This window comes from Cyprinodon tularosa, unplaced genomic scaffold, assembly GCF_016077235.1.
Source record: "Cyprinodon tularosa strain WSP-4 unplaced genomic scaffold, ASM1607723v1 ctg280, whole genome shotgun sequence".
NCBI classification, from domain to species: domain Eukaryota; kingdom Metazoa; phylum Chordata; class Actinopteri; order Cyprinodontiformes; family Cyprinodontidae; genus Cyprinodon; species Cyprinodon tularosa.
Genome location: NW_024038986.1, coordinates 987360 through 1002537, shown reverse-complemented (window position 1 = coordinate 1002537; position 15178 = coordinate 987360). Strand labels below are relative to the sequence as shown.

Here is a 15178-nt window from a genome sequence, read left to right as displayed (position 1 = left end):
CCAAAATTACACATTATGAAATTAGAGATATCTGTGACAGATCTCAGGTTTTTGCCAAAATCTCACCGTTTCAATACCAACTGTTTCCCATTTTAGCTTCTCTCTGAGAACCATAAGAAAACTGCATTTACAGTTATAGATAAAAGTATTACTACCTGAATCTTTCTTTAACCTGGATATTTACTTTTTAATAATGAATTTTAAAGAACAGTATTATGATCAGTAGCAAAAACTGTGACAAAAAAAACTTTTATTCCTGCTTAAAACTGTTCCTCTTACACACACAGGCGAAAGATTACATGTGACACTACTATGCTGTTTAGTTTGTTGCTCCTGACTGTTGGAGTAAGAGTGAACACCATGATGGGATCAGAGCAGCTTTCTGGGGTCTTTGGTAGACTCTGGCAGCTTAAGAGTCGGGTAAGGGATTTAAAGTGGTCTCAAAAGAATTTGAAATCCCCTTTTTGACTGTGTGGAGGATTGTCTAACTAATATAAAGTTGATTGATCTTATCTATTGACAAGACATTTAATTACAAGGAGTTTTCTCCTATATTTAGAGGATCTTCCCATAACATAAAGGGCCAAATATATTGTTGACATTGTGCCATGTAGAATAAAAAAAAACATTTTAACAATTTATTTTGCTAGGTGTATTGAATGGTGACAGAATGTTGGTGAAGGTTCTCAGTCATCCAGGTCATAGTCAATCCAAAAATAATTAAAAACAATCCACTGGACCTAGTTTCCAAGTTTGAAGATGTTTCTCTTCCCATCCAGGATTTTTTTTTTATTCAAAATGTCAGGAATAGCGTTAAGTTTGAGGTTTTATACAGTAGCCCCGCCCCCTGTACAGGAGAGCGGAGGACCTTGTTGATTCAGCCAGGCCAACAATCCCCTTTAACGACCAACCTTTCAGACACTTAGAAGGGTAAGGGGTATTGATATCTAAGAAAAGAAGCCAAACGACCCCAATTCCAAAATAGATGGACCCCTTCGTCTTTCAATTTGCATGTTTTCAAAGCAAAAACAAGACTTTGTTGGGCTACTGTATAAAACCTGGAACTCAACGCTATTCCTGACATTTTGAATTGAAAAAGCTTCCTGGATGGGAAGCGAAACATCTTGAAACTTGGAAACTAAGTCCGGTGGATTGTTTTTAACTCGTTTTGGAATAGTGACAGAGTGAACAAGAAAAATTACATGAGATGAAAAATTACATGAAAAAAACGATGAATGCATAAAAAGACTAAAATCTGTGAAACATTTATAGTTTCTAATGAACGGAGAGATAAAACTATAATCAACCGACAGAATATGTCCGGGTATTTCTCACTTTGTTTTAAATGAAGTGCACGCTAGCTGTGATATAGCTCTCTGTTTTTACTGTACCCAGCAGTGCTGGGAGAGATCAATCAGCACTTTTAAACAGCTGGTCCTCTCCTTGGAATATTAAAAAGTGGCTCTTTGAAGTGCATTAACTCTCAAAAGCCTGTAACGCTGCTCCGTCATGCAGCACAGGGTAAATGGGCACTAATAAGGTGATAAATTATGGATTTCATCCTGTGTTTGTATTGACAAACAGAAATCCATAAAGTCAATCTGGCATTCTCGTTGCCATTAAACAGTGTAAATAATCCCAAACTGTACTCCGGATCCTTTTCTCTGGCATTACTTAAAAACAGCAGCGCCCTCTAGTGAGCGGCAGTAGCAATTCAACACTTAAAGGAATTAATTGAAAGCGAATGTTAGCTATTAATTACAAGGAACAAATTTAAATCTAATAAACCAACCCTCATTAATTACTAGTTAGTTGATTCCTCGTTTATATCTCCAGTCAGAGCATCTGCCAACATATTTAGGCCCGGTTGTCCAGGAAAGCTTCCTCGAAAGGGACACTAAGATGCTAAAAGAAGTCTTCAAAAGCCCTGAAAAGGTCGTCACAGACAGAGACTGCCGGCTCCTGCTTCTGTTGATATTAATATTCATGTGCAACCAGAAATGTTAATGTTATGCACAAGGGCATCTTGAGGTGTTTGAGGTGAAAAGCTTTGCTCTCTGGAAAAAAAGATGAGAGCCAAGTTCAGGTTTTCCATGGAAGTTCTGGGCGGCAGCTGGGCGGACTTCCAGAGTAATTTTCTATTTTTAAGATTTTCTTCTTTTTTTTTTTGCACTAGTGGCCTTTTCATGAAAGTAGACTGAGAGGAAATGTGGTTTAAAGGGAAGTAGATAATCAGCAAAGGTCAACAGGCTGGGACTCAAATCTATGACAGACATATTGAGGGCTAAGTTCTCTGCACAATTCTTCACACCCTTTACCCCTGCACCATTGCTGTGACCCTGTAGTAATGGATTTAAAGCTGCTGGTTTGAAAATATAACTAGAGGGAAAGCAGAACATGGATGTGTTTGGTTTAAAATAAATTAAGCATTCCAGGAAAAGAACCTCATACCATCTGTTAAGCATGGAGGTGGAGGAGTCATGGTTTAGCTGAAAGAAAGTAAATGTTTTCAGAAAACTAACATAAAATGGTTACTTTTACTGAAAAATAAACCCACATTGTTCATTAAATTCTGTTGAATTAGCTGTAGAGTAAAGGACTGGCTGTACTCCCTGCAGCAGTGTGTGGCAGTGAGCTTGTTGCAGACATTTTTGATTAAAGGCTGATTTATGCTTCTGACGCATGGTCACTGCACCCATCAAATCTGTCTCTGTGCGCGACCACGCCTCCCGCGCACCGTCGTTGCACACCTCAAAAAAATCCTGACTACACCTCAGACGGTCGCAAACCCGCGCAGACCTCAAGTGGAAGTGCGCAGACAAAAATCAGCTGTGATTGGTCCTTGGTATGCCTTGCCGACGGTCTGTCTGGTCGTCCTCGATTCTGTGCCGGGGCGCGCCCTTTTTAAAAACCGAGGAGTAATAACCACAATGAAAGGTTGATCGAGGAGGTTCGGAAGTACAACCACTTGTACAATGCCTCAGACATGTTGTTTTGGAAAATAAACACTCCCGGAGGCGACGTAGAAGAGGTTCTCGTGACCATCCACCAAAGTTCTCGCAAGTTCTGGAATAGGCTCCCCCTTGTGCTTTGGCGGGAAACTGCTGTGCGTCCCTAGAAATTCCAGACCGACGATGCAGAAGCATACCAGCAAAACTGGTTCACGACCAGAACCAAGCAACATTTGATGTGTGCGGTTGCAGAAGTATAATCCGCCCTTTATGACCAATAGTGAAGCGTGGTCTGTTATTCCACGCCACAATGCAAGAGGGACAATTACAAACTAGCTGTGGATATAGATGCGGCCGAGGCGGTGAGGAAGTGGGGACAAGTTTGTGCGACAATGGACGGACATGAGGGCGAAAAAGAGCGTGGATCCAGGTGGAAAAAGGGTCCCAGCGTTCTCACGCACCTCGCTCTTCTAGCTGGTCCATCTTCACGGATTGTTTTTCACAATGGTGGTCAAACAAACAAAACAAGCCAGTAAGGTACTAAACAGGAAATACACATAGGGCCGGATCTATCAAAGGTTTGCGTGTATAAAAACGTGAGCTATTTCACTGCGCACGCTAAAAAATGTACAAACTGATCTATCAACAGCGTGCTTAAAGGATTTGGTCTTTAAAACATGCTAAATTGCGCCTCTTATCCATTTAGTACTTTTTCTGCAATGAATATGCAATATGGGGCGTTTACACGCAAAAGTGCGTCTTGTGGGAGGAGAACATGTAAATATATTAATTTAGCACTCGCGAAGTGATTTATTAAACCTGAAAGCAATTTTGCTAACGGTATCTGACTCTATATTTAACACGTTTCAAAAGAAGGTGCAAATGGTCTGTATGCGTAATTGCGCACACATGGCAGCGGTTATTGCCGCAAGAAGGAGACATCGAAATGAAGCAAGGAGACGCAGAGAACGCATTTTTTCCCTCCGTGTGAATATTTTTGGAATGAACGAGGAAACGATCATCAAAACATATCGTTTATCCAGCATTGCCATTTTGGAGCTGTTGGGGGAACTCCGAATGGATTTGGAGCCAGCCACAAGGAGGACCCACGCAATACCAGATATCACAAAACTCCTTGCAACATTGCACTTTTTTGCATCTGGGTCATTCCAGCGTACGGTTGCAGCGAGAGCTGGGATCTCCCAATCTGGTTTTTCAGAAGTGCTGTCCGACGTTCTAAATACCATGTCGCCCTGACGCCCTACCGGAGAACCCCGACCTCCCCCCTGTGCCTGTGGAGCAACATGCCAAAGCTGCGGGGATGCGTACGCGCAGTAATCTCATCCACAGTCACTTCTTGTGAGCCATTTGGTATGTGCATTTTTCTACAGGCAATACAAAACACCTGTTTTTTTTTTTTTTTTTTTTTTTTACTGCAGTGAAGTAGACATTCAGCCACATATCACCTTAGGGAATAAAGGTTGCCAAAGTTTATATATATATATATTATTTTCTTTTTTTTTTAAAGGGGGTGGGGGTGTCACAGTAAGATTAAAATTTCTTAATGCACTAATTTGCACAAACTACAAACTACTTTGCCGCAAACCACAAAATGCGCAAAACCATCATTTAAGTAGGGTGTCTCCAACAGTTTTGCACCTGCCACCAGTTACGCAATCGCTCTTGTTAAATCACCCGCAAACCATGGTTCAGCCCCTCGCGCAAAATTCCAGTTTGCGAGCGCAAATTACTGCACGCAAAATTGGATCTTGATAAATCCGGCCCATAGTGTAGAGTGGATGTAGATTTGACCAATCAGAGGCCTCCTGTCTGCTGCACTGTCTGTGGTCACCTAAAATTTTGGAGAGGTTCACCAAAGTATCTGCTGAAAGGGGCGGGGGCACATTTGCGTTTACTGCGACACACACAGACGACCTGGTTTCTGCGTATCAACAAGCTTTAAGGGAGCACACTCTATTTAAAATGAGAATCGGCTAATTCTATGCTCTTGACTGTGATGTACAGTTTTTTTTCTTTTGTTCGATATATTTAGAAAAAGTAGCAGTCAGGCTACAACTAGTTATGTAAATTTAGTTACAGCTTTAAGCTAGTTGATTGGTGAATTTTTCGTTTGAAGATCATCTGGCGGTTAAATATTAAAATCAGCTATAGAGGAAAGTTATCTGGCCTTTTATAATCTTATTAAAGGGATTATTATTAAGTTTATTGATATAAACTTCGAAAATAATGTTAAACCTTTAGGCTGGTAACCTGTGTGTGTATGTAAACAGGTGTGCGCATCATTATGGCGCTCTAACCTTCATAGAAAGCAGAGGTGACCACAGAGAGACAGAAAACGACATGCTGTATCATTAAGGTATATTTATAAGGACAATGTTTGCGTGGAAAACAGGAATCTGACAAAACGGCACAGGAAATACAGGAAGACTGTAGCTGTCATTAAAAGGTTGTCCTAACTTTATTGTAAACAAGAAACTTAATTCCTCTTTTTCTAAAGACCTAAACAATGTTTATTTTAGTTTTTTTAACCAGAACTTACATTTCTTTTTCAATGTATGAAACAAATAAGATAAGAACAAAAAGAACGTTTCCTTTTTTTTAAAAATTGAAATGTTAAAAGCAAAGTCACAGTTTGAACACTGATTGTAAAACATCCATCCATCTAAACCGGCTTGTCCTTTCATATTTTTATTAAAACACAAAGACAGTATAATTAGAAGTGACGTTTTAAACTGTCTGTAGCATCATATTTTATTACCGAGTGCAGAAAGTGCAGCTTGTGAATCTTTATCTTTACTCTGACATTTACAAAAGGCAGACAGTGTTTAAAAAATCCTGACAGAGGTCAGAAGTCTTGCTCTTTAATTTGCAAAAAAAAAATGGTGACAGAAATTTGTTTCCTTCTTAAAATATGCAACTTCATGCCAAACATGTTATTTATACTAAAATGGCTCCATCTAAGTCATCCTGTTCATGTTGAGACGCTCTGATAGTGATCCGATATGATGCATTTATTATCAGAGAGAGATTTTTGCATGCGGTCTGCAGCTCGGATTAGCTGAGCTAAAAAAAACCTGTACAATTCCAGTCACTGGTTCTTAACATAACTATTTAAATTTTATTTTTCACCAACCATAATAGAAAACAACACATTTCTGCAGCAATACCCTCCCCTGATAATCTCTCTCGGCTGCAAGTTTGTGAAACATACTTAGTTGCGTGTCTTTGAGTCGTGCATTAAAGCTGCAGTTGAAAATCCTGTAAGCACTTTGTGGTTGATGCTAACCGCCATGGCCTGCGCCTGACGGTTGAAGTGAATTGTGCAAGCAGATGGATTACAGATTTAATGAGCAGAGAGCCATGGCCACGGCCTGCATGTAGCTGGATGGTCACAGAGAGCCAAAGAGTTGTAATCAGGTCCCACGAGGTGGACGGCTGGCTGCACAGCGAAAAGCAGTGAGCACCCTGCCATTATTCTGTAGCAGAGGGGAGGGGGGCGGCCAATATCTGAACATGCAGAGGTGGAAGAATGCTGAACTACCTGGGTTGTTAAAGGTCTCTGAAATTTGATGACAAGAACATTCAGTTTTTATTTTTGATTTTTATAAGATTTATTTTTTTTTCACCATATGTTTATCATTAAAAATGCCAATGTTCCACTGCATGTAAATAAATGACTTAAATAGAGCTTCATAAGGCCGCGTTGTCTCAACTTCTCTGCCATGAAGGTCAAAATCATCAAATTGGAGTTTGATTTCACTTAATAAAAAAAAGTGTTGCGCTGTTGCCGGTTTTTTTTTTTGGCCTGATACCGTATCCGATACCTGGCTGTGCAGTATTGGCGCATACCGATACCATCTGTTAAAAGTTGATGTGTGTGTATATATGAAGAACTGCAAACTACTTGGATGTAAAATAATTGCCATCATGGCTTTGTCAAGCTGCTGCCTACCTTTGTGAAGCAGGAAAAAAGACTAAAACAAAGTGAATCCAGTAGAACTTTTTGTTGCCTACCTGGAATGGGTGACAATAGTTGAATAAACTTTTGGTTCTTTAAATGGTATCGGTGTTCTATTTGTTGGTACTCACCGATATCGATACCATTTTAGTGCTGGATCGGGGCCCCGCCCCATACTGGTATCCATATCGGTGCAACACTAATAAAAACAGTGAAAATTGGTTTATATTGATTATTCAAATGTGTTGAACTTTTATAAAAGTCCTAGCTACAGCATTTTTACCAAAGCAATAATTTCAGAAGAAAAAAAAAGTATTGATTTTACTGAAACAAATGCATTAAAAATGTTTTTAGACATTTTGACTAGGGGTGTACATCCCATCCATCATGGCGATTCGATTCAGTATCGATTTCCTGACCCAACGTTTTCGATACTCAAGAATACATCACGATGCGATTCGATTCGAATCGATTAATTGGTTCATTTTTTTTTCTACCTTATAGGCTAGACAATGTTTCAAATTTGAAATCAATCAGTGAAAGCTGTAATATCGTTATGCTTTTTTTTTTGAGAAACAACAGCAAATAACAGAAGTAGAAAAGTTTTACTCCACCTATTCCTATTAAAACCTCATTCAGTGAAAAATAATAATACCCCTGCATTGTGGATTCTGAAAGGCCTTGCATCAAAAAATACTGCACATAATCAGTGCAATGAGTGCAATGCAACACCTCGGCTCCAGATGTCCCCGCCCCCTCCACAGACGCTCCGCTGCTCCTCTCCCAAATTGTAGCTGACCGCAGACAGACGGCTTGTTTTGTTTTTATGACCTAAATTGCAGAAAACAACTCGTGAAGTTTGACCCGCTAGAAGAGCGAGGTGCGCGAGAACGCTGGGACCCTTTTTCCACCTGGACCTCCGCTCTTTTTGGCCCTCATGTCCCTCCGCCATCGGACTAAACTCGCCCCCACTTCCTTACCGCCTCGGCTGTATCTAGACCCATAGCGTGTAGCGCAGACCACGCTTCAATATTGAGCATAAATCAAAATGTCTGTGTCAAGCTCACTGCGACACACTGCTGTAAGAGTATAACCAGGAAGCGAGGTAGGAGGGCAAATAGGTTTAGCGCCACCGCAGCACGGGAGGGAGAATTACGCCCAGGAGCAAATGCATAAAAATAGACCGGAGGAAAAAAAAAACAAGAATAGATTCTCTTGCGGACGTATCGATGCATCGGATCGTCGGCTGTTGGATCGATGCATCGATACAAAACGATTATTATTTGCACCCCTAATTTTGACAGGTACAATATAAAAAAAGATTTACTCCTGGGTTTGATGCCAATGTTAATGCAAAAATATTCTGCCCTCTGTATGCTTTTTACCTCATAGAGACATATTTAGGTAGTTAGTTGGATGAAAGCAGAAAAAAGACAAAATCTAGATATGGTTCTCTCCTTTTGATTCAGCCTGTTTCACATACATTCTTCCTATATGACCAATCAAACGTGGAACTTAATTGATTCTGCTCTGTATTAATGCTGTTCTAATCTGCTGTAATCTTGTTAGAAGTGATCAGCAGAAGAGTTGATTAGAGCACTCAGCTCTTTATGCACTTAAACCGAACCTCAGCTTTGATCCTGCCCCAAAGGTTCAGCTGCAGAGGGTTCACAGGATGCAGAGGCGCTCTCTGAGTTTCGGTTGTTCCCTTTTCCTTTCAGCTCAATCCCATGTTCTCCCTCAAACTGAAACATAGAGGCTTAATAAATGGCATCCTATTCAACATTGCTGTTGTTTTTATTCTTCCTCAGACCGACCCTGATGGCCTGTCGGTGCTCCAGCAGCTCGGCTTGGACCAAACCTCGGACTTCTCCGACAGCAGCGTGCAGCAGCACCTGGATGAGCACCGGGAGAAGATCCGCAGGGAGATCCGCAAGGAGCTGAAGATCAAGGAGGGCGCAGAGAACCTGCGCAGGGCCATCACGGACAAGAAGAAAGCCCAGCAGGTGGACTCGCAGCTCCGCAGCTCCAAGCGCAAGCTGGAGACCCTCCAGGCTCAGCTGCAGGAGCTGGATGCACACATCGTTGTCAAGGGCCCAGATGATAACAAAGGTGCGGTAAAACACCAGGGAGATCCACTGTGGAGCAAAACAACAACTGAATCACTTCAGCGTCACTAAAATACAAAAAAATCCATCTACATTTCTGGTTTAGTCTCACTATAAGCTCAAAAGTTTTATTTTACTTTATTTTAATTAGTTTTTCCTTTTTGCCAAAGTTTAAACAGCAATTAGGCTTTTTTCTTTTTACTTCCTCCTGTTAGTGAGTCATTCTGGAAACTTTCTGTGGATATTTGCACTGTTTCCACTTTGTGCTGCAGCTATTAATTTATATAAGTAATAGATTAATGATTACTATTTTTTATTAAACTAAAATAACAATACTCTTATTAAATTAACACATGATTCCAGAGAGACTACAGAGAAAGTTAAATATATTTACAGATAAAGAAGGTTTTACATTTAAGATGCATAATGTACGTATATTTTTGTACAGTTTTGTTTTTAATTACTTCAACAAATGGTACCTTTTAAAGTCTGTTTTCTACAGTTAATAATCCCAACAGGTTAAACTGCCTCATATATTGGATGCAGCCAAGGGTGTAGCTTAGAGATGAAAGTTGGTGGGGGCGCTCTAAGGGTGGGGGCTGATGGATCTACAGTTACTCCACCTGAACGCTTTTATTAGGTTTTTGTTTTTTCCAAAAAAAAAGCTCAAACATATATTTATTAAATTATTTCTTATTGTTGAGAACACGAGAGAACCATAATACACTGATATTTAAATTTATAGGTAGTTAGATATTCCTTATGCTTTATATATATATATATATATATATATATATATATATATATATATATATATATATATATATATATATATATATATATATATATATATATATATATATATATATATATATATATATAAATAGGGCCAAAAAATATTAAAGTATAAAAAAATAATGAATAACAGCCGATTCAGATGCCAAAATCGATATATCATGCATCCCTACGAGTACAATTTCAATTCCATCCACCCATCCAGAAAAATATGGATATTCTGCAATATAAACATAGCCATTTTTTTTTCTTGTAAACTTCTTGCTAAACTTGGAGATATATTTTATTGCATGTTGCATATCCCAGTAAATCTGTTTCCCCTTTAAATCTGCAGCTCTCCCTACTTCTCTCTAAGCTGTTTAAAAACATTTATGAACCTCTTTACTAATATAATGATGCCAGAAACTAAATTCCCAGATATGTAGAAGCTCTGCAGTCTGATTCTGTCTGATCAATAAGAAAACATGTTGATTTTAAGCTGTAACTGAGAGTCATGGTCCTCTGAGAAGCCAAGATTTTTTTATCCAGTAAAGAAGAAAACAAAATTTAAACTGTTTTCTCACATTTCATGCATTATAATACTAACTTGTATAAACTTACAATCTGTTTCCAGTTTTAGCTGAAAAAGCTCAGTGTCTCTATCAAACAGATTTTTCAGTGGCATCTCTAATTTCTTTAACAAGCATGTCTCCTAACTTTCACTTAAACATGCATCGAAGTAGCTGCCGATTAATGCCGCCGTGTGTCTCTCCTTCAACCACATATCTACTTTGTACACAATGAAATGCGACCACCGATCAGATGTCTCAAAGCGACAGATCCGATGATGTTTTACAGAGAGGTGGGACGTGGGAACAGATCGAGAGAGGAAAATAAAAACACTGACTCAAAATGCTCTTAACACAGTTAGCCGCACCCAACCTCCGTTACCTTTGGCTACAGAAAATGAGCGGAAAGAAGAAAAAGCTAAGGGTATTGGTGGGAACATGTCCCTGTCACGCCTGTGGAAGCAGCTTTTGTTAAAGCTTTGACCACTATGTTCGGGAGTCCAGCTCTACAGTGACATCCTTAACACTGCATAAGTTACCCAAATATTAATGTAATATAGGTTATATTAAATTATTTTTCAGGTCATGACAAAGCGTTCAGTGTGTATCAATGCTCTGTGGGCTCCACTGCTCAGAAAAACCTGCCTCTCTAAGCTCTGGGTCGGATCTGTCGCTACAAACGATTAGACTTAGAGTGTCGTTTTAGGACAGCTTGACTCCAATTTTACACTTTGTCCTGCTCCTCTGCTCCAATATGCTTCCAGCTATGCAGCTAGATCGGTCTCATTTTTCACAATTACGCACATGTGATTCATACATGCACAGGACAAGATCCACCAATGCACAGCACCATTCATGCAAGCACAAAAAAATCCACACACACAAAGGACAAGTCGAGTAATGGAAGGGGCGTTTCCCCAAAGCGTGTGATTGATTGGCATGATTCATTTAGTGGAGGGGCCAAAATTGATGACGTCCGAAGCCTCGCTACCCTGACACCACGTGACCCCTTCGAGAAGTGGTTTAACAGCGCAAGAACTTGGGCAGGCATTTAAACAGCCTCACTACTCAGTTAAGATGTGGGAGTTTATAGGAGAGTATTGGTCAATTAGATAGAGTTTGGACAGATTATAAAAAAAAAGAAAAACAACCTACCTAGTTGGTTAAAACTATTTTTGTTCGATCATCGAATGTAATGATCAAAATCTGAGCAAGCCGCTGGACACAGTTGTAACTTAAGTCTTAAGTAGTATTGTTGTCTAGGGAGCAGTAACCAGTGTTAGTGAGGTCAGCTATAATTGACTTCCACTTTTGAAAGTTGCGTAGATACTTAAAGGTGCAGTAGGAGATCTTGGAAAAACGGTTCCAGGAATCTATATTTTTGAACATGTACCCCATTTACACTACGCTTGAAAAAACCGATCCATGCTGAGACCGGTCCGAGCTCGGATCAGTTAACCAGGCCGAGCTCGGTTCTGACGACCGTTTACACATCACGCTATCTCGGTTCCTCGACTCCTCACCTCCTAGTGACGATCTGCGGTATTACTGCCAGTATTGAAGAAAGAAATCAAGCAGTTGGTGGCGTTAATGCACCAAAAGTTGTTTGCCAATTGCCATAAAACACAAGAAAAAGAAGATGAAGAAGGAGGGAATCAAGCAAATCAAAATGGCGGCGCCCGTCACAGTCAGAAAGTTATGCTTAGTTATGCACCAGTTTGAAGCCATTATTTAAAATGTTGCATGGAGAAGATTTCGATTGTTGTTTATAGTTGTTGTTCTTCTTCTTCTGTTTTGTGTTGGTTGGCAAGCAACTTCCGGAGGGGCATTACCGCCATCTACTGGAATGGAGTGTGAATCGGGCACACATAACAGTGACACTAGCCAAACCGGTTAAGAAACAAAAATAATTCTCAGCAGCTGCACCTCTTACAAAAAAAAGTCTGAAACTGAAAAGTGCACAGAATTATTCATTCACACAGTGTTCTGAAAGTGCATTGTCCTCTATTCTGCACTTTAGATGAATGACTGCTTAGGTGCCACTGGTGGTGGCACTGTATCGATACTTTTAAAAACGAGTATTGTATCCGGATACAACATTTCAGTATTGATACTTTTTTGAGTATCGATACTTTTGACAACCCTACTCGTGACATGAGCTAACAGCAACATAACAGTGGCTAAAGCATTACATTGACAGCATGTGCTTAGATGGTCAAAGCCATGTTTACTTCAACATACAGTACTCACTTATCAGAGCCGGAGAGTGAAGCTTGAATAGCGGACAGGGGTGGAGGTGGAGGGGGCTTAAAAAGTCCTTGCTTTGTAGGCGTCGAGCTGGGTGGTTGCTGGTATAACTAACAAAAAACACACGAGAATCACAATTTGCACCGTATAGAGCCAATCTAAATGTTTAGATGCACGACATACATGGCTTTGAACTAGGTAATGTGATGGAGTTCATGCAACGTCACTGGTATTCGCGTCTGCATGAGCATTGGGGGGTTGATTCGTTCATGTGTCAGGGTACCCGCACAGGGGGGAGGGTCAAGCAGACGACTCTGATTGACGTGTCAGGAACCAATAGTGGACCACGGACCATGTTTTGTGATTGGTGGACGTTACTCATTGATATCTCACTATACGGGCACCATTTATTTTCGTTTCCCTTCCAGACCTTCTATTTCACTGCTCGCTACGGGGCTGTGGGGAGATCTTCAAGCCACATGGTAAAAAAATGCGTCAGAAAAGAACTTCTACAGCACCTTTAACAAGTATTTTGGCTAATGTGACTAATTTGTATTGGTTCCCCCTTGGAAAAATACAGATTGGGTAAAAACACTGCCAAATTAGATTGGTTGGTTTAGCCAAAATATTGGTTGAACACATAACGTCCAACCCAATTAACCCTTTAAAGCCCGATCCAAGAATAGAAGAAAACAGAAAATTACTTTTGTTTGGTTTGAAGTCCTTATTTGGCCTTTTAACAAAATATGTAAAAAGAAAAAACAGAAATACATTTTTGATATTAATAATTTATTACTATGCGATAAGTCAAGATTATTTTTTGTGTAGTCTTCTACTGGCTGTTATCAGGTATATCTGATTGTGTACAATAGGATTTTGAGCAAAGTTTTTACCATTAGATTATGCAAAAGGTGTCAGACGCAAAACATTTCAGAAACCGTATGCATCAAATATGATATATTTTTGGCATTACAGAGTTAAAACCAAAATAGGTGGAAAAACTATTATGTTTGAATATAAATGACTAACACCTTTTATTTTGCTCATAATTGCCCAATTTGCACAGTTTCACTGTCTGCTTGAGCTGATTTCACTACAATGGCAGGAAAAAGGTGCACCTTAAATGATTGTTCTCATCTAAGACATTTTACACTAGAAAAAAAAACGTACAAAAGATTTTATTATACACACCGATCATTAACAATTACAAAATAACTTAAATCGGAAAAGAAAAACAATTGCAAAAAAATCACAGATTTCTGCCTGTCGTTTTTACATTTCTGTCTGCAATTCTGCTGCCTCATGTAAATGAAGAGGGGGGGTGTCTTAGAGGACAACTTTTTGAGATATTGTATTTTTGGGGGCAATTAATTGTATGCTTATTTATTTATTGAACATTTGTTGAACATTGAACATGTTTTTTTTTTTTTATATGGCAGAGTTGGTCCTCCATAAAGTATAAGGTGAGCATAAAATTGTAAAACATTATCCTCCTACAGCGCACCTTCTGTAAGAGTAGAGGAACAAACCATCATGATAGACAGGGATAGTCTGATGGAGCTTTATATTAGATGTAGGATAAACTATAAATAGATTCTGATTTGTCATTACTGAGGCATTTAAATAAAATCTTGACAGCCAGGTATGAATGATGACCACATGCTCAGATGCGTGCTGGACTGTGCTGTAAAATAACACCTGCTGCTGTCCACCTGATGTTTGTCTCCAACATTTCACGCTTCAGCTCAAGTTCCAATGGAAGGAGGAAAGGATAAATATCTGATAAATGCAGCGATCCAATTAAGCAGCAAATTAGTGCATTCACTATTTTCTCAAAGTATTATATGGATCTTATAGGCAGCTGCAGCAGAGATGATCATTATGTGGAGCAGGTGGAGGAGCAAGAGAAGAGAGAGAAACTTCTTCTTAAAATGACTATAAAATGACTATGACTAGTCACCTAAGATGACTTGGAGCCTCAGATACCACAGAGTGACGTCTACATCATTAACTGGAGCTGAGTTTCATCAAACCTGAAGTGGTCAGAGTTTTTTTCCATCTGCAGCGGCTCTTTACACACGCATGGCTTGTGCCGCGTCATTACGCTGATCCTGCTATTTATCCGTTAGTTTCTCTTCTCTTACTCCACTGTACTGTTACACTTTATAACTTTGTCTCCACCACCCACAGCAGCAGTATCTCTGGCTCTGGACTAACTACAGATAATTTCTCCCCATAGAGTACATTTACACATGCTGAAAGCTGTGGGCAGATGCAGATGGAAGTACAATAGTAGCCATTCAAAATTTCCCCACTTTCCAATTCCTTTTAAACATCAATCTTTGTACTAAAATGTTCTTTCTCTCATTATTTGTGGACATTAAGATCTAAAGAAACGCGCCTTCTCCTGGTCAGACCCTGTAATTCAGTGAAAAAACAAGCAAGGCGGGGGTCAATTGACATTTGACTGGGAAGGGCCATTTTAAATGAGTGCTGCTGTATATAGACTCCATTCTGCTCTGCCAGCTATAGGCTCTAAGGCTGAGCTCT

General features: G+C 39.7%; 1 protein-coding gene across 3 annotated transcripts in view; it reads left to right on the top strand.

The window, feature by feature from the left end:
• pkn1b (protein kinase N1b) overlaps nucleotides 1–15178 on the top strand; it is an 87174-nt gene that overhangs the window by 38325 nt on the left and 33671 nt on the right. For all 3 annotated transcript variants that reach the window (XM_038290407.1, XM_038290406.1, XM_038290405.1), the window contains exon 2: nucleotides 8742–9042. In XM_038290407.1, coding sequence (XP_038146335.1) covers nucleotides 8742–9042 — 301 coding nt within the window. The remainder of the gene's footprint in view (nucleotides 1–8741; nucleotides 9043–15178) is intronic.